This window comes from Urocitellus parryii, chromosome 9 (genome assembly GCF_045843805.1).
Source record: "Urocitellus parryii isolate mUroPar1 chromosome 9, mUroPar1.hap1, whole genome shotgun sequence".
Taxonomy (NCBI): Eukaryota; Metazoa; Chordata; class Mammalia; order Rodentia; family Sciuridae; genus Urocitellus; species Urocitellus parryii.
Genome location: NC_135539.1, coordinates 130580690 through 130601326, shown reverse-complemented (window position 1 = coordinate 130601326; position 20637 = coordinate 130580690). Strand labels below are relative to the sequence as shown.

At 34.5% G+C, this 20637-nt stretch overlaps 1 protein-coding gene across 4 annotated transcripts in view; it reads right to left on the bottom strand.

The window, feature by feature from the left end:
- Positions 1-263: 263 nt before the first annotated feature.
- Edem3 (ER degradation enhancing alpha-mannosidase like protein 3) overlaps positions 264-20637 on the bottom strand; it is a 73091-nt gene continuing 52717 nt past the window's right edge. For all 4 annotated transcript variants that reach the window (XM_026392839.1, XM_026392841.1, XM_026392840.2 and 1 more), the window contains exons 19-20: positions 17541-17726; positions 264-4195 (exon numbers count right to left, since the gene is read on the bottom strand). In XM_026392839.1, coding sequence (XP_026248624.1) covers positions 3786-4195; positions 17541-17726 — 596 coding nt within the window. In that variant the 3' untranslated portion in view covers positions 264-3785. The remainder of the gene's footprint in view (positions 4196-17540; positions 17727-20637) is intronic.

Below are 20637 nucleotides of genomic sequence, written 5' to 3'. Positions count from 1 at the left end.
GCCCAAAATATAAGCATGTTACCAGGATTGACACTGAATTATTAGTATTTTTCCAACCATCATCTGAGGACCCTTGACACTGAGTTGTGGAATTGAATTCAACATATGCCTGGATTCCTATACCCAAAGATGTCCCCCCCAAATTCAATGCCCTGGGATAATATGAAAAGAAAAAGAGAACAGAATGGTGAAAAAAATTAAAGATATCCAAACTATAAAGATATGCACAATAACTCTAAAAGTTCAAATTAAAACTAGACCTAAATATTTACATATTTTATTAAATCTTTACAATCAGTAATTATAATCAAATACACAATTATATACAAGAATTATATACATTTTGCCCAGACTTTTACATCACAGTACATAGTTTCCCTTAGAAATATTGTATACATTTATCACCAAACAATAAAACCCAACAACATAAGTGTTACAGCACCTGTTAGTACAGACATCTTTTTCATAAATTACATCATAAGAAAATATACGGCTGTAAATTGGGCTTTTAAAAATGTCTTTTATAAAATCTGAACATACAATGTTTCATTCACAGAATGTTTTTTTCTATGTTCTGACTGAAGCCTTGTGCATAAAACGACCAGTTGAATATTTACTAAATTCTACCCACCCCTCTAAAATTATAAGCACTATTTAAATTTCTTATGCTGAGCTTTCTTTATGATGAATTTGGCATGGGGTTTGGTGAGAGAACAAATGCTGGCTTCACTATAAAAAGGGTTCTGTGACAGTAATTTAAATCTAAAAGAGTTCTCAAGAGATATATTAGGGAAATTAAACTCAAAGTGCACAATTTTTCATTTTAAAATCTAATACTGTGAAGAAAAAAGGAAAAGGAAAATGTCACAAAGTAATTTGTTCTGAAACAATTATACTCTTTTTGGAAGCCTGTTACAGTTAAAAAGAAAAAAGAAAACTTAACCAACAAAATATACCATCCCAAACATATCTAGTAAATTACAATTCTTCACACTTAAAACTTTATGGAAAAAGTACTGCAAATTAGGGCATATTATTTCAGTGGATTTTTATATGCAAAAAAAACATATAGCTATTTTTATTAGGTAAACAAGTTAAGTTTTAAAACTTGAAAATACCTGAATTAAATACTTGCTCTAATAGATAACTTTTAACTTTCAGATAAAATCCTTACTTGGTTCCAGGTTTGTAAACATTGTATAAATCTTTCTTAGTCAATTTTATGGCTGTGGTGATCATTTCAGCTCTATTTCTAAGCAGTCAACATTTAACTGAGGTAGACCAGATGTTTCTAAATTCAAGGTCTCATAGAGTTCCCTGAATCTTTAGCAAGTAAATAAAACATCTATGCAAGGTATTTCACAAACAAAACATTATAAAAACTAATGCTGTTTGAATTTTTTAATGAATTAAAAAATGACTTCATGGCAGTATGTCAAATAAGTAAATGAATGCTGAGTCAATTATGTTGGTGTTTGAAGCTGAATGAAAAAATATATATATATACATGTGTGTGTATATATATTCTTAACTAGGGAAAAATTGTATATAATTCATTCTGGGTATTAAGTATAACTGATTAAACTTTTTTCCCCTCTTTTTAGGAAAGGATTTAGTTTATCAAACAAGTGAATGATTTGCTTCTAAATCTCAGTGAAAGGCAACAACTCCCCCTAATGGCCAAAGGGAGAGTAGCAGTAAGATGGCTGTTCCCAAAGGGCCTGCCACAGCATCCTCCATGCCATTAAGTTTTCCTTGTTGGAAAAAAAAATTATGTGGTTTTGATAACTCAGAAGAATTAGATTTAGACAGAAATGCTTTGAGTTACAAATACAAAATCAAATCAACGTATATAAGGCTTCTGTAATCAAAGTCTTAGAGGAACATCTGCTCCTTTTCTCCAAGCCCCAGTCCTATAAATCAAGGCAAGTCAAGTAATTAAGCTTCAGCTATTTTGGCAGCTTTGCAATTAAATAAACAAAGCACTATGTCTATCCTTCTGTATACTGTATGTATTATAGTTCTATCTTCTTACATCAAATTTCACATGCAGAGACTAAAAATATCCATTTTTTGGTGTCAGGTTTTAAGGGCCAATAAAGGTCTTGTTATACTACTTTTTCTCCCCCTTCCCTTCCCACCAAAGTGAATTCTTTATTAGATTTGTTACTCACTGACCCAATTATGTTTAGATTGAATTTAAAAGCAGGTATTTATCCCTTTATAAAAAAATATATTTACCTGGGATCTAAGACATACTGTACATGAATATACACAAGTACAATACAGCACTGCTGTTCTTCAACAGCTCCATATATAGTGTAGGATATTTAGTACCTCAAAACCAAGTTTTAGGAAAAGGTTATTGTGTGATGTCATGGTAAAAGAAAGGAATTAAGTCTCTCAAATATTCCTTTATAACTGATTAAGATAGGTTTAAGCAAATAAATAAAATGAGTAAAGCCATGATTTCAATAATGGGCTGTCTACCAATATCAACAACAAAATTTCAACAATTTAAATGTGGCCAGCACCAGACTGCCACCAAAAAAAAAAAAAAAAAATTTTCCTTAAGCTATATGGCTATATGTAGTTGCTACTGTGTAAATTCTTTACACAGGTTACCATAGAGTAATTTTCAAGTCCACATCAGAAAGAATATGTTAAAACAAAAAACAAAAACAATTCTAAAAACCATGATTCAACAGAAAATGTGACAGATTCCTTAGGTATAACTTTAGAAACAAAAGTTTCAAAGGAGAAAGTGGGAATTTTAGACTACTACCACTTTTATCATGGCTCCATAAGATAGAAAAATGGAACAGAATATATTCAGGTTGGCTATCCAGGCCTGTTGGCTCAAATTGCATACTAAACATGGGCTGGAGTAAGGCTGATGGCTAGAGGTAACCACCTCCAAAAGAAATGACTGGGAAAGATTTATAATCTACCCCACAAGGATATAACTCTAAGCTCCATTTAAGAGTAGTCACAGCTTTCCCTATGGAAGGCCCCATGGAAAGTTCATATTGCAACTTACAATTTCTCCCTTCCTCAATTTATCAAAAGAATTAAGTAACCAGTTTCCATAACATATGACCTTTTACCTCATCCCACTGATTAGTCTTTATGTGGAAAACTCACTGAGAAAGTATATTGGTTTCACCTTTGGTTTAACTGAAAAGAACATTGTTTGGGATGGGGGGGATCAAGTCATCTTAATCATTTGTCACTGAACAAAGTAAGCATAAGTGATGAGCAAAAATTTTTTATCATGAATGTATTTGTTTCATAACCAGTTAGGTCACTTAAAGTGATTTTGTGAAGGCAGCATAACCAGAATGCCACAAGACCCATATGTCTTCCCAAGAAGAGCCTCTTACCCCAAAACCAGGAAAGTAGAGCTTCCTTTAATTAGAAATCTACACGAACTCCCATTTCCCACTCCATTATTAACTGAATGTGTTTCTTGTCTATCCAGAGACTAGAATATGGTTCCTAGAAATGCCCAGTAATCTCTCCCTGGCCTGACATGCTGCAGGGTGTGCAACACTGTCATTTGAGGAGAAGACTGAGTTTTTCCATTTTGATGGGACAGTTTAAACAAGATCAATTCTAACACAGCATGCTCCAGATTCCTATGACAACTACCAATCCCAGTCAGAACGTGGTTGCTCATCACCATACTTAAAGCCTCCCACTGGAGAGCCTGCTCAGTATTAGGGGGTCTATGACCACAGTTTACCTTTGCTTTTAAAATACCTACCACAAGATTCTTTAGTGAGTCATAGTTCATCCTTCTCCATCATTTCAAATGCTTCTATATCTTCATTCCAGTCTGCTAATATGGAGTCTATAGGCTGGACCTTTTTACCCCAGCTGACGTTAGGATTGGAATCTTCCTCAGTTTCTGATTGTTCTTGAAGTTGGTTATCTAAATCTGTACATTCACCATCAAGACTTGTAGTCTCATGGTCTTCTGTGGGATTAGAAGTCTGTTCAGAAGGGGAAAGGCTTGCAGCATCATCGCTGTCTGCCGGAGACAACGACTCTGGGTGAGAGTTCAGAGAACTTTCCTCAGGAGACTCTTGATCAACCAAATCAACTGCCTGAGAAATCGATATAATCTGTTCAGCACTTTGATTCTGAGAATCATTTTCAGAGGATGGTTGTTCTTCATTTTCCATTTCAGGATCTGTATAGAAAAAAAAACAAACTTCATACTACTTTTCCTCTCAAATTTTACTACTGTACTTGAAAAGCCATACTGGTTTTTGCAATAAAAGAAAGAATAAAATGTCACACAATCACATTAATGTAGAACAGTGAACATCAGCACTGAAGAGAAGATGATTGTCTTCTAATAATGCAAACACATTTTCTTAATATTTATTTTGCAAAATATGCCAGCATTAGGAAATAAACATTCTTCCAAACTGAAAGGAATGACCAATAACAGCTAAGACTGACTTCAATGAATACTAGTAAATACCAAAAAATTCATTCAACAATATTAAAATGCATATAAATTTGCAATAAACAACAAAAATTTATTAAATATCTAAATTTAGGAAAGTTTGTACATGAGAATAGAATAAAAAAAAAAGTTTTTTCTCAGCAAAAGAAACAATAAGATAGGTAAATAGGGAGCCTACATCCTGGGAACAAATCTTTACTCCTCACACTTCAGATAGAGCCCTAATATCCAGAGTACACAAAGAACTCAAAAAATTAAACAATAAGAAAACAAATAACCCAATCAACAAATGGGCCAAGGACCTGAACAGACACTTCTCAGAGGAGGACATACAATCAATCAACAAGTACATGAAAAAATGCTCACCATCTCTAGCAGTCAGAGAAATGCAAATCAAAACCACCCTAAGATACCATCTCACTCCAGTAAGATTGGCAGCCATTATGAAGTCAAACAACAAGTGCTGGCGAGGATGTGGGGAAAAGGGTACACTTGTACATTGCTGGTGAGACTGCAAATTGGTGCAGCCAATTTGGAAAGCAGTATGGAGATTTCTTGGAAAGCTGGGAATGGAACCACCATTTGACCCAGCTATTCCCCTTCTCGGTCTATTCCCTAAAGACCTAAAAAGAGCATGCTACAGGGACACCGCTACATCGATGTTCATAGCAGCACAATTCACAATAGCAAGACTGTGGAACCAACCTAGATGCCCTTCAATAGACGAATGGATTAAAAAATGTGGCATTTATACACAATGGAGTATTACTCTGCATTAAAAAATGACAAAATCATAGTATTTGCAGGGAAATGGATGGCATTAGAGCAGATTATGCTAAGTGAAGCTAGCCAATCCCTAAAAAACAAATGCCGAATGTCTTCTCTGATATAAGGAGAATAACTAAGAACAGAGTTGGGAGGAAGAGCATGAGAAGAAGATTAACATTAAACAGGGACAAGAGGTGGGAGGGAAAGGGAGAGAGAAGGGAAATTGCATGGAAGTGGAAGGAGACCCTCATTGTTATACAAAATTACATACAAGAGGAAGTGAGGGGAAAGGGGAAAATACAAGGGGGAGAAATGAATTACAGTAGAGGGGGTAGAGAGAGAAGATGGGAGGGGAGGGCAGGGAATGGGGGATAGTAGAGGATAGGAAAGGCAGCAGAATACAACAGACATTAGTATAGCAATATGTAAAACAGTGGATGTGTAACCGATGTGATGCTGCAATCTGTATACGGGGTAAAAATGGGAGTTCATAACCCACTTGAATCAAAGTGTGAAATATGATATGTCAAGAACTATGTAATGTTTTGAACAACCAACAATAAAAATTAAAGAAAAAAATAAATTAAATGTGTCACCTTAGCTAAGCAAAGATGCCCAATTGTTTGGTCAAATACCAATATTTGTAGATGTGATTGATCAGCATTTGAACCAGTTGACTTTGAATAAAGCAGATGAATCCTCCAGAATGTGGGCAGGCCTTCCCCAATCAGCTGAAGGCCTTAAGAAAATAAAGACAGAGAAACCCTGAAGAAGAAGAAACTTTGCTTCCAGACTGCTACACAGGAATCCCACCTGAGTGTTCCAGTCTGCTAGCCTGTCTTACGGATTTTATATTCAAAACTACAAAACCATCTTTTACCTACATTTGCAGATTGCTGCTGGCCCTGTAGGTTTGGACTTGCCAGTCCCTTAAGATATATCTATCTATCTATATCTCTCTCTCTCTCTCTCTCATTATTTGAGGTTTCAGTTTCCTGCTGTTGTTTCAGCCAACCTTGGTCCAAAAATATTAAACAGAAAATTCTAGAAATAAACAACTCATAAATTAAAAAAAGAACAGAATAAATAGAATACAATTTTAAACAGCACATATCATCACTGCTATATTTTAAAATAATGTATCTTTGAAAAGTGAAATTATCACTCAGTAAGCTGTGAAGATTCATTTAGCAAGATTTTGGGTGAATATAGGTATTAAAGCAACAGATCAAATAAAATATTTTTACAAAGACAAGAAGAGATTATTTACAAAACTTCCCATTGTATGTGTATGAATTTTAAGGCATACTCATTCTAAAATCCACTGCAAGGCTGAAGAGTAGATTAAACCTCTTGTAATGAATATACAGTGAAACAACTAGAGGCACTTTATTTAGGGTTCCTGCAAAAGTGTTTAAATAGTATCAATGCCCACGTGCTATATCTTAGTGTCTGCTTCTGTGATGCAGTCAGTCAGCAGATAGCTACAGAGTGTTCACTGTGCGTGGTACTAGAGATAAAATGAGGGACAAAATCAAATGCTGTCCTACCCTTATGCATCCCATAGTCCAAAGGGGAAAAAGATATTTAAATACACAAAATAAAAACTCCAACTGTGACACATATTTTGAAAGAGGTATGTGGTGTTAGGAAAGCTTATTGTAAGTAAAGAAATGAGAGGTTCCTTCAGAAAGTAACCCTTGAGCTGAGATTTAAAGGATAAGCTGAGTTCATTAGTCAAAGAAGGAAAAAAAAAAAAAAAACCAGAAAATCTGAAGAAAATGTGGGCATGCAGACAGGATGTGAATTGATTCATCCTGCTTAAGAAGGAAGTTTATGTCCTTAGTTTTTTTTTTTGTTTTTTTTTTTTTTTTTTGAGGGAGAAGTCCTCACATATCTTCTCTGTCTTCTGAGATATAGAAGAAGTAAATTTAATTAAACAGTTAGGGAAACCATGATGGAATCCAAAGAAATCAGGGAGCTAGTTGCTTAGGGCTTAAGTTCCAAGGAGAACCAAAGAAAGATATTTAAGTTTCTTTCTGGATTGTACTGTTGTAGTTTAGAAGGACAGAAAAGGGTGCAGGATTGTGTTGCCTAGTAGTGAAGACTGAGCTTCTGACCACATATAATACAATATTACTTTTGAAATCTAAATAAAGCAATAGGATAAGAAAATAGAATAAACAGTATAAGTACAGGAAACAGAACTATAAAATTATTGTAAATTATTATAAAAACCTAAAGCAACTCTAATAAGAAAATACTAAGGCTAATAAAGTAATTTAATAAGATTAAAATCACTGCAAATACCTATCAATCCTCTATAGTAGCAATCACAAGCTAAAAATAAAATCATACTCTTTTCATAATAAAAACAAAATAAAGCTACAAAACAGAACTAAATTCATTGTGAAAGTTATAAGGCTCATATTGCTTACTACTATAAAATCATAATAAAAACAACACAGGATCTGATACACACACACACACACACAGACACACACACACACACACACACACACAAATATATATCTACCCAGAAAGTCTTAATTTTTTTTCATTTATATATGACAACAGAATGCAGTACAATTCACACTACACATATAGAACACAAATTTTTTGTATCTCTGGTTGTATACAAAGTATATTCACACCAATTTGTGTCTTCATACATGTACTTTTGATAATGATGTCCATCACATTCCACCATCATTTCTAACCCCATGCCCCCTCCATTCCCCTCCCACCCCTCTGCCCTATCTAGAGTTTGTCTATTCCTCCCATGCTCCCCCTCCCTACCCTACTATGAATAAGCCTCCTTTTATCAGAGAAAACATTTGACATTTTGTTTTTTTGGGATTGGCTAACTTCACTTAGCATTATCTTCTCTAACTTCATCCATTTACCTGCAAATGCCATGATTTTATTCTCTTTTATTGCTGAGTAATATTCCATTGTGTATATGTGCCACATTTTTTAATCCATTCATCTACTGAAGGACATTTAGATTGGTTCCACAGTTTAGCTATTGTGAACCAAGCTGTTATAAACATTGATGTGGCTATGTCCCTGTTATATGCTGTTTTTAAGTCCTTTGGGTATAGACTGAGGAGTGGGATAGCTGCGTCAAATGGTGGTTCCATTCCCAGTTTTCCAAGGAATCTCCATACTGCTTTCCATATTGGCTGCTCCAATTTGCAGTCCCACCAGCACTGTATGAGTGTACCTTTTCCCCCACATCCTCGCCAACACTTATTGTTGTTTGTATTCATAATAGCTGCCATTCTGACTGAAGTGAGATGATATCTTAGAGTAGTTTTGATTTGCATTTCTCTAATTGCTAACAGTGATTGAACATTTTTTCATATATTTGTTGATTGATTGTATTATCTTCTTCTGAGAAGAGACTGTCGGGACCTTGGCCCATTTATTGATTGGATTATTTGTTTTTTGGGTGTTTAGCTTTTGAGCTCTTTATATACCCTAGAGATTAGTGCTCTATTTGATGTGTCAGGGGTAAAGATTTACTCTCAAGATGTAGGCTCTCTATTCACCTCACAGATTGTTTCTTTTGCTGGGAAGAGACTTTTTAGTTTGAAAGTCTTAATACTTTACCTTTAAATTAGGAAAATGTTGTTAAGTATGTGATTACAAATGAATCCCATTTCTTTTCTTTTCTTCTCTTTTTTTTGGAACCAGATAGAATTATTTTAAAGTTCCTATGCAAGAATATATGTCAAAGAAAGACAAGATTCTGAAAAGAATCAGTAAAGGCAAAAAAATTCATACCAAAAAACCAAATGACTCAATTAATGGGCAAATGATTTAAACAGACACTTCTCAAAAGAAGAAATACAAATGGCTAATAAATATATGAAAAAAACATTTAATATCAGTAGCAATTAGAGAAATGCTGATCAAAACTACACTTAGAGTTCATCTCACTCCAGTCAGAATGGCAGTCATCAAGAACACAAATAATAATAAACTCTAGAGAGAACGCGTAGAAGGAGGAACACTTTCACACTGGTGGGGTTATAAAATTAGTACAACTACTTTGGAAATCAGTATGGAGGTTCCTCAAAAGGCTAGGCATGGAACCTCCATATGGCCCAGCTATGCCACTCCTAGTTATTTATACTGACAAAGTGAAGTCATCAAACCACAGTAATGCATGCATACCCATGTTTATGGCAGCACAATTCACAATAGCCAAAATAAAATCATCAGCCCAGATGTCCATCAATGAATAAATGGATTAAAAAAAGTATATATACACAATGAAGGTTTATTCAGCCATAAAGAAAAATAAAATTATATCACTTGCAGGAAAATGGATGGAACTAGGGACTATCATGTTAAATGAAATATGCCAAACTAGACAGTCAAGAGTCTTATGTTTTCTCTCATCTACAGAAGCTAGAGAGGAAAAAGGAAAAGAAAGGTGGGGGTAGATCTCATGAAAATCAAAAGGGAGTCAGTGGAGGAAAGGGATCAAGAAGTGGGAAGTATAGAAGGGGAGTGCTGGGGAGCTTGGTATACTGTGTACTGTGTGCATGTATGAATAGGTAACAACAAAGGCCATCACTACATACAACTATAATGTACCAATAAAGAAGTAGGGAAACTGAGAAACAAAGTTTGTATTTTCAGTCCTTTTGCTACTCCGAGGCCAAGAGCTTGCTTATCCTGGCGATTTGCCTTCAGTTTCCTGAAGGTGCTTTTTCCACAGTCAAGGTGAGGCTGATGCCCACTGAAATTGAAAATAGCTGTACAAGTTCACTTTGTGTTTTCTGATTTCCATGGCTGATAGGTAGCTTTAATAAGCACTCTTCTATTGACACACTATCTTGATTCTGTGTTCCTTATTAAGAATGGCTTGAAATCATGTTGATATTTGAGTGTGGGTATGCAAGAGAAAAGCATACTTCTGCTTACTTGTCCTGATTTGAAAGTGTTATTTTTCTATAATAAATGCTCTACCATAGAAATGAATGTGGCTATACTATTTCTCAAAAAAAAGTGGGAGTAAAAATAAAGAGTAAGGGGAGAGCAGCCATATTAGACATTAAAATTATTCAAAACAAAATATTTTATTATTGGCATAGGAATAAATGGATTAGTAGAACAAAAGTGCAATTCTAGAAAAAGATCCAACTATGTAAAAAATATTTGATATATAGCAAAGATGGTAGTTTAATTCCAAGAGAAATGGGTGGTTTGCTTAATAAATGGTATTTAATAACTGACCACTCAATTGGAAAGTTAGGATCCTACTTATATTTTAAAAATAAATTCCATGTGAATTAAAAACCAAAAATTAAAGAAATGGTAAAAATTCCAGAAGAAAACTTAGGAAAATATTATGTACACCTAGGAAGGTGTGATCTTTTGAAGAAAGACTGGAAACCCAAGATCCTTAAATGAATTAATTAGTATTTCTGGTTACATAAAAATTTTAAATAAAATAAATTAACATAAAGTCAAAAGATGCTATGCCTTAAACAATATATAAATATTCTCTCTATAACTGTCTTTTATATGTATATATCCTTCTACACATAAAAATAGGTCCTATAAATAATGTAGAAAGACACACAATCTTATTTAAGGAAGGCAAAACTTATGAATAGACAACTTAGTCCCTTTATATTTTTCATTTGTGTTGATAACAAATAATACTAATAACAATAATTTTGTCACTGTGGTCCAGTCCTGTGTGGCTCCTTTAAGCTATTAACCCATGTGGGACTCACTGAGCCAACATTACAGAAAATATTCCTTTTGAACCAATACATTATTCTTAGTCTTGTCTTGAAAGCCTTACCTTGGCCTATGTAGCTTTTACATACCTATATGCTTCTGATTTCATTACTAACCTTATGAATAAGATTTCTGGATATTGCCTTGCATCACCAGTTAAACCTGTCACTTATCACACTGTCTTCTTAGGATGTTCCTTTCAACTGTAATTTACTTGTCTGTTCTAGTTACACGTCTTTGGACTCTTGAATACAGACATACATCTCTGAAGAAGCAAGACCAATCTCAATGAAAAATATACATGTGAAGGCAAATCTGCTGTACAATTAACAGAAACATGCACTCTCATTTCTTGCTGCAAGGGATATGAACTGCTACTGCAATTTGCAACATTTATTAAAATTAAAAAACCTGTATCTTTTTCGCCAGCACTCCATTTTAGTAAACCTCAATTTTTCCACAGGTAAAAGTATCAACAGATAAGAAGACATGTACAGGATGTTCCCTGCACCACTGTATATAGTGACAAAACAAACTAAAAATCCTAGAACTGATTTGGACACTTAACAGTGAAATGATTAAATAAATCATTGTAAGTCATACTACAAAATTTAATGTAGCTTTTAAAAGAATAAGTTCTGCTACCCTACTAGCATGGAGCAATGTACTTAATATGGATTTAACTGTAAAAGGCAGTTACTGAATGATATTTATAGTATATACCATTATTGTGAAAAGGAAAAAAAAATCTATAACTTTGAAAGGTATGAAGCACAAAAGAAAATAACAAAGATTACATACCAAACTCTTAATATGGGTTGGTTATCTCAGGAAAATGAGATTATTTAAAAACTTTTAATATACCCCTGAGTGAACTTGTTACAAGTTGAAATTTTATTAAAAAAGAAAAAAGAAAAAAAAAAAGCAACTGGGCACGAGGATGCACAATTGTAATACCAGCAGCTCAGGAGGCTGAGGCAGGAGGATCACGAGTTCAAAGCCAGCCTTAGCAATGGCAAGGCACTAAGTAAGAAAGACCCTGTCTTTAAATAAAATTTACAAAATAGGGCTGGGGATGTAGCTCAGGGGTTGAGTACCCCTGAGTTCAATCCCTGGGTATATTCCCCCCCCCCCCCCGGCAAAAAAGGAAAGTTTCCCAAATGCCAAATGTTTTCTCTGATATAAGGAGACTGATTCATAGTGGGGTAGAGAGGGGGAGCTACAGATGAACTCTAGATAGGGCAGAGGGGTGGGAGGGGGCAAGGGGTTAGCAATGATGGTGGAATGTGATGGACATCATTATCCAAAGTACGTGCATGAAGACACGAATTGGTGTGAATATACTTTATATACAACCAGAGATATGAAAAACTGTGCTCTATATGTGTAATATGAATTATAATGCATTCTGCTATCATTTATTTTAAAAAATCAATAAAAAAGTGAAAAGTGTGGAGGGAAAAGATTCCATAACACATAACAGATATAAAAACATGTCCAACAAATCAATGAGAAAAACACAGACAACTCAACAGAAAAATGTGCAAGAACGTTGAGGAGGCATTTCACAGAAGAGAATATCCAATTGCCCTATAAATACATGAAAAAGGAGTCAACCCCATTAGCAACCAGTGAAATGCAAAAACTGAATACAAATTAGATGTATTCATGGAGAACACTATCCAGAATGGCTAAAATTAAAAGAAATGACCATAATAAGCATCGGCAAAAATGTAGAGTAAGAGAAGCTTCATACACTACTGGTGAGAGTGAAAATTTGTATAATCCCTTTGGAGAATAGTTTGGCATATCCGCTAAAGCAAGCAAGCATACATATGCTCTATTATCCAGCAACTCCATATGGACATGCTCAATAATGGTTATAGCAGCTGTGTTTGTAATAGACCCAAACTGGAAACAAACCACATGTCCAGCAATAGTAGTAGAATGGTTAAATAATTTGTGCTATGTTCATACAAAAGAATTTGATATAGCAATGAAAATAAATTCATTCTACCCATAATATGTATAAATTTCATAAACACATCATTAATCAAAACAACCCTGACTTAAAAAGCATACTGTGCAACTTTATTTCCATGACTCTTGAAAAACAGAGTGTTTAGAGATGCCTGATTAAATGATAATTAAGAATGCCAAGTAAGTGATGATTAAAAAAAAAAAAGTTTTCCAAATGATAGCAATAATCACTGTATGAGGCCAACTAAATTGAAAGGTAAAGGTGGATGGTTAAGATATCAAGAAGAAAACATTTTGGTTTTCACAAACTTATGGAACTATATAGAATGAGAAATACAGGCAGCAGTCAGGAAAATAAAAATGGCAGTTGGAGTTAAGGTCCTTCATACTACTATAAATCTTTATACCAAGATGCTTGTTTTTTTTTTTTTTTTATACCAGTGATCATAGTTTCAAGAGTATAATTTTTTTATATTGTGGGTATGTCCACCATTATGTACAACTATAATGCCCCAAGAAAAAAATTTTTTTAAAAAAGTATTACATTAAATTCTGGAATGCTGTAGCAGAAATACAGGAAGCAAAGGAAGAAGAAAATCTTGAGATCCAAAGAAAAGAAAATCAGTATTAATAAAAAGGGACAGGAATCTTAGTAAAGACTTAAGAAATTGGATTTTCTTCCTTCCTTCCTCTGTACACTGTTTACTGAAGCAAGGAATACAGAGAACTATTTAATGTAAAGAACTATATAATGTCATATAAATATCGTAGAACTATAAAAAGACACCTTAGATTTTACGGGACAGTAAGAGAAAGTTTCTTACCAAGATGCCGTTTCAATTGGACATTTAGGGGACGGGGACACATTTTCTAGTGTTCTCAAAGGGGAAAAGGGCCATGGGGATAGGGACAGAGATCGATAAGACATTTCCAGAAAGAGGGAAGATATGTGCAAATGCAAAAGAGCATGCAAAAATGTGCAGTCGTTAGAGAAGGACGGTAGCTAAGTAGCAATTCTGCCAATAAAAATGTTTGGGATGTTCCTCTCCAGGCAAATATGTTCTAGAGTTTTTTTTTCCTTGGAGTCAAATCTTTTCAGCCATCTGAGTTCTATAGTTCAAGTATAGAACATATTCACCACAACCAATTTGAGCAGGGAATAATCTTAGGAAAAGTGACACTGCCTGACTTAAATTGGGAGCAGTTCAAAGGATGAAACCTTATTTACTTTTGTAATTTTAATTATTTGTTTTAATGTGGTGCTGAGGGTAAAACCCAGTGCCTCACACATGCCAGGTAAGTGCTCTTACTACTACAACTCCAGCCCTGAGACCTTATTAATTTTGAAAAATCTTTCCCCCCATTTTCTCTACCTTTTTACCAGGTAGATACAAATATAGGAGTAGCCCTGAAACTGTCTTTCTATAGCACTGTAAGCTGCAAGCATGACAATGTACTAGAACTTCAAAATGCTGATTTATCCTCCTTGAGAAATATTAAGGAAAAGAAGAAGTTGATTCTTAATTATAAATTGCCTCAATTTGGATCTAAAGGTAACAAAAGTTTGGCTTTTGTTTGTGGGCACTGGGATTGGAATTATTAAGTATTTTATAAATTGAAATTTCAGAAAGATGAGACACATGAGAGATAATATTAAACATTTTGTTCAACAACAGAATGCAGACGACTTTTAGAAGTGCCACTGATTTGACTCAAGGAAGCAATATTTTCACTTGATAAATCACTAATGTTTTATCATCTGAAGAAGAATGGGTAATAACATATCTGAAGATTGTGGCAAGCAGGCAGGACTATTTCACGTACGTATACACTAATGACTAGAATTTACCAGAATAAGAAGATGGAAGTGGGAACAGGGGCTTGTTTGGGGGCTTCTGTTTTCTGTATTATATATGCAAAAGACTGCTCAATCAGTATGGTGTGACTTTATAAAGAAAAATACATATAAGTGGAATGAGGTTGTTAGAACAATTTAGAGGATATTTTACTGTTTGAATTTTAAGGCTGTTACTATCTGATGTATTTATGTAGTCTTAACTACTACCCATAATGATCCCAAATGGCCATACACATCTGTTTCTTCAGAATATAGCTGAGGAACTACTACTTCACAGTCGCCTGGGATGCAAGCAACTGTGAAGTAGTAGGTAGGATCTGACTCCTGTCTGCAGAGAGTCTGATTCAATACCTTGGTGTAGGATTAAGGAGGCTACACTTTTAACAAGTACATCAGCTGACTCTAATACACGGGAGAAACATGTCTATGTAATAATTCAGGATGAATTAATGATAACACTACAGACCTTAATTTCTTAGAACATTATCCTAAATGAATAAAGTAGTTAATTTCATTAAATTATTATCATGGATTTTTGTCACAAATATTAATAATTAAAACTTGTTGCTAATTTGGTTTGATAGAGCTGTATAGTTCTCAAAAGAGATGTTATACAACAGGATTTCTAAGACTTTTTATCTAAGGATCATGATGTAATAGAATCACAATAAATTTAAAAACCATCAATATATTTTTTAAAAATCACTGAAATAATGTCCTTTCACTGTAAAATCCCTAAGAGTACTGTTTAACAAACTTCTTTTTCCCTTATAGAATTAGTCCCCAAATCCTTTCTCTAGTATGGGAAGTACATTCTTTACCATAATCTTTAGTCCTAACCCCATGTGTGCCCCCTCCATTGTCAGCTTTTAAAACAAATCAATATTTTAAAATTTTACTTGTATTTAAACAAAAAAATGATCCAAAGTTATAAATACCTAAACAATAATGCTGTTAGTATTGGGGATTGAACTCAACACTGAGCAACATCCCCAGCCTTTTTTGTATTTTATTTAGAGACAGGGTCTCACTGACTCACTTAGGACCTTGCTAAGTTGCTGAAGTGGGTTTTTAACTCACAATCTTCCTACCTCAGCCTTCCCAGCTGCTGGAATTACAGGCATGCATGCACTACCATACCCAGCTTACAGTGACTCTTACATGAACATGATCTAGTGAATCCATCTATTATACAGAATGTATACTTTATAGAATTTGTTATGACAGGCTTGACAAAGAATTATATTTATTATGGGATGGCTGACTAGGCATGAAAATAATTTAATTACATTAAACAAGAAATTATGATGGTATTCACTGAAACAAAATTATATATGTATATATGTGTCTGTACAACACATACACATATATAATTTAAGGCTTATTAATGCAAGATACTTACTACTATTAATAATGTAGCTTGGAATCATTTTACCTTTTAATATTGCTGCTGAAATTCCAATGACAGCACAAAATGGGGGGAAAAAGCAAAGGCATTAAAGAGTTACATAAAATAATATTAATTTGCCTACATTTGGTGTGCCTAATTTCATGTATGTAGAAATGAAGATCTAAATTTAGAAAAATTGCCTGGGGGAAGGGAGAAAATAAGGCACATAGGAGGATTTAAGAAGAAAACCTTGTATTCTACTTCCATCTATGTGTCCTTACATATATATAGCCTACAGCCTACTCCATTGCTCTTCAGTAGCTGACAATGCAAAGAATCTTAAAAGATAAAGAAGACAAAACACTGAGAAGCAAACATCAGATTACTAACAAACTTTTTTTTTTTTTTTTTTTTTAAAGAATGTCCCACTTGGAAGTCACAATGAAATGAATCAGTTTCCTACACATCTACCAAATACGATAGGGGACGTAGCAACCCTATACAAACTGTACAACTCCACTCATGTAAGGGGGAAGGGAGGCACAGGGTGTCTGCAGCAAGTAAGAAAGACTGCTACCACAAGCAGGATCACAGCCCATGTCTGATGGTTCACATTCCCTCATCTCTCGCCTATCCCTGGGTGTAAACTATAAAAGAATACCAGTAAGACCTTTCCTTTATATAGTAGTAATTTGAAAGCTTTTTTAAAACCTAACACACACTTTGGCCTAAAGAGGACTACATGCTTTCCTGAATTCAGGTATGTTATCTTGTTCTTCAGGCACAGCCACTCTTATAAATACCCAGGTGATAAACCTAGATCTCAACAGTACAATACTGCTAGATTTCTATGGCCATCATCAAGACAATGGTTATATGAGTATAAGCGGCTGGTGAGACAAATTACTATCATATATTAGATAACATCATTCTATACCATCTATTCTTTTTCCTTATAAAAGACATCAAAGCAATCAGTGAAACTGAATGGAAAATATGAAAATGGCTTTCTTGATGTTGTGTATTTATCATCTGGACAGAACCATGGTAAAAATTATAAATTACATATAAAAATATAATTGTACAATCATTCTCATTCAGAAAACCGAGCAAATAAATATTTTACTACTCTTTATTTTCAAACCAAAATATATCCTGAAATCATCTAAAAATTTTACTTACTTTACCAATGAAAAACACACACACATACAACTCTCACTTTCTGGTAACTCATTTTTGTTGTAAAACTAGAAAAATTAATGCTAAGCTGCACAAAAAAAAAAAAAAATTATTTTTACCCTTACCTCGATCTTTTGCTTTATCAGAAAGGAGCACTTCGACCTCCTCATATTCCCGGATGGCATCTAATATGATACTTCCTTCTTTGCTGAATAAGAATAGCATGGGGATCTTGATGTCATCCGTATCCTTTCCATCACCTGCCATCTGGAACAGCGGGGCAGTATCACTGCTGCTCCCCTCATTGTCATCTAGACAAAATGAATGCAGCAAATATCAAGACATCTGTCCACTAAAAAGATTGATCATATGTTACTGCTCTTTTTTTTTTTTTAACCTGTTGAGAGATTTAATCTGCATCAAGAGCCAAAAAAAACTCCAAACATTTTGGACCCATTAATTATCCTAAAGAAATAATTCAAAAAGAAGCAAAAAACTCCATACCCAAAGAAGTTTACTGGACTGCTATTTATAATTGTGCACAATTATAAACTATTATAAACAAATGATAATGAAATATTTGATGGAAAACAAAGAAAAACAGAATGACAAATGAATCACAGAATGCAAAATTCTATTATAACTGTAAAAATTTCATGTGCTTAGGGAAAAGCCTGGAAATAGAAAAATTTAATAAACCAGATTACAGTGTCAGAACTATGAATGAGTTTTTGTTGTTCTAGATTCCCTTTAATGACATCATTATAGGTCAAACATCCCTTATCTGAAAATACAAAACCCTATGAAATTACAGATTTTCAGATTAGGAATTTATAAACTGATAGTCTATGAAAACATCACAAAATCCAAAACTTAAAACTCCAAAATTTGAAATACTTCTGGTCCCAAACATTTTGGACAAGGGATATTTATTCTGTATATTGTCTTTAACTAAACTAAAAATTGATATAACTTTTATATGTAATACAAAGAATAATTATGACTATATATATTTTTTCCTCTATAAACCAGTTACACCGTACAGTTATTTCACACTGGTTCAATAACATTTAAGCAGCCCTGTTTAAATGCACTGTTATAAAGGAGGGGTCAATCATGTCCACCCCCAGTATCACATGCCAACTTCCCTGAAGAAATTGCCTGTCCTATCTTAGAGCACTTGCTCTCATAAACCACTGCTAAGTGGAGAATACGACATATGACCCCCACTCTTAGTAGACAAAGGATGCTACCTGACTGTTTCCCTGGAGAACACAGAGAGACTGTCTGTGTCTGTTAGTGGTGAGCAGTAGTCCTGTTAAGTGATGCAGACTCAGGGTTGAGGCTGTCATTTAAAAAAAAAAAAAAAAACGATTGGAATTGATGAACAAAGAGGGAGCAGGCTGGTGAGAAGCTGGAGAAAGAGGCAGAATTACAAAGAAAAGCAAAGAAGAGAGTCGAGAAGGATCCAGAGATGCAGATAGAAACAGAAATAGAAAAAATGTTAGTATCATGGTTTCTAGTTTCTACTGCTACCTCTAGCATACATAGGACATATTTTAGACTTTGTAGTTCTCTGTTGTAACTTCCCATCTCTGAAGCTCAAAGCCATAAGACAATATAGAAACAAATCAGAGTGGCCATGTTCCTATCTAACTTTTTACAGAAACAGGCAGTGCGCTGGACTTGGCCTATAGTCTATTGTATGGTTTGGATATGAAATGACCCAGCAAAGCACATAAGTTAATGCAAGAGTTGAAATAATTAGATTATGAGGGTTGTCATCTAATCAATGGATTAATCTATTTGACAAATTAATAATTTAAATGGACTAATTGGGTGGTAATTGTAGGCTGGTGGGGCATGGCTGGAGGTATAGTTAGGTCACTGGGGGGGTGCCTTTGGAGTTTATGTATTGTGTCCAGGGTTCCTGCCACGTTCTCCTGCTTTCTGGATACCATGAGGTGAGCAGCTTTCCTCTACTGCCTGTCCTTTCGCCATGGTGTTCTGCCTCACCTTGGGACCAAAGAGATGGGAGTCAGCTAACCATGGACTGAATCTTTAAAACCATGAGCCCATAATAAACTATTCCTCCTCTAAGGTGGTCCTGTTGGATATTTTATTCATGGTAACATTAAGCAGACTACCACAATCCATAGTTTGCCAATTGCTGATTTATTAAATAGAAGTTCTCTTAATATTTATTTAACTAATAAATCAATATTGAAGAACCCATATGGAATAAACAAAAGAAATGAAAATAAATTTTCACTGAGATAAATCCTAATTTTAAATGTCTTTTTTTCCTCCCATGGTACTAGGATCAAACCCTGGGCTTTCTACTATGCTAAACCCCCAGACCTTTAAATGTCTTTTTGCTTACCCTGAATTCAGAAATCTATCCTAACTGCGGGGTGGGAGAAGATCCAAAATGGATATTCCCTGTGAGAAAAACACTACAGAAGAACTCACAATTATAGTAAGATCCCAGCTCTTCTACTTCTTTTGAAATGTAAACTCCTGTTTTGTTTTTTGGTTTTTTGTACCGGGGGTTAAACCCAGGAGTGCTTTACCACTAAGCCATATTCCCAGCCTATATTTTTTATTTTGAAACAGGATTTTACTAAGTTGCTGAGGCAGGCTTTGAACTTGAAACCCTCTTGCCTCAGCCTCCTGAGCCGCTTAGGTTATTATAGGCATGCACCACTGTACCTGGCTTCTATTTGCTTTAAACAGAAAAATTATGTTTCCCTTGACAGCAATCATAGGCTGCTTGCCGAAATATAAGTGATTTTCTATGAAGGGCAAAAATACAAAACCTACTGGTTGAAATATATAAAGTGATTTAAAGCTGGTAATTTATAATTTCAGTAGAAAAATATATAAGTGGATAAAAATTTGCTGGTAACTAGTACTAATATTGATACCCTCTGTTATGCCTAGAAATTTTATATATGTTATCTTTAAACCTTGCAACAACCTAAAAGGTATTTCTTACCATTTTTTATTGGAGCTCAAAAAATATTCTACATAACAACAAAAGGTTAAAAAAAATAATAAACTGTATCTGGGCCAATGTTACACTGTGATTTTGTGGCAGAGCCTGGAACTATGTTCACATGTCTCTGGCTCCAAAGCCTGCTTCTCTGAGAAAGAACAGAAGTTGTCAGGGGCTCCCCACTGGAGCTGGCAGAGTACAATTCTTGCCTTAAGGAGTCTCAT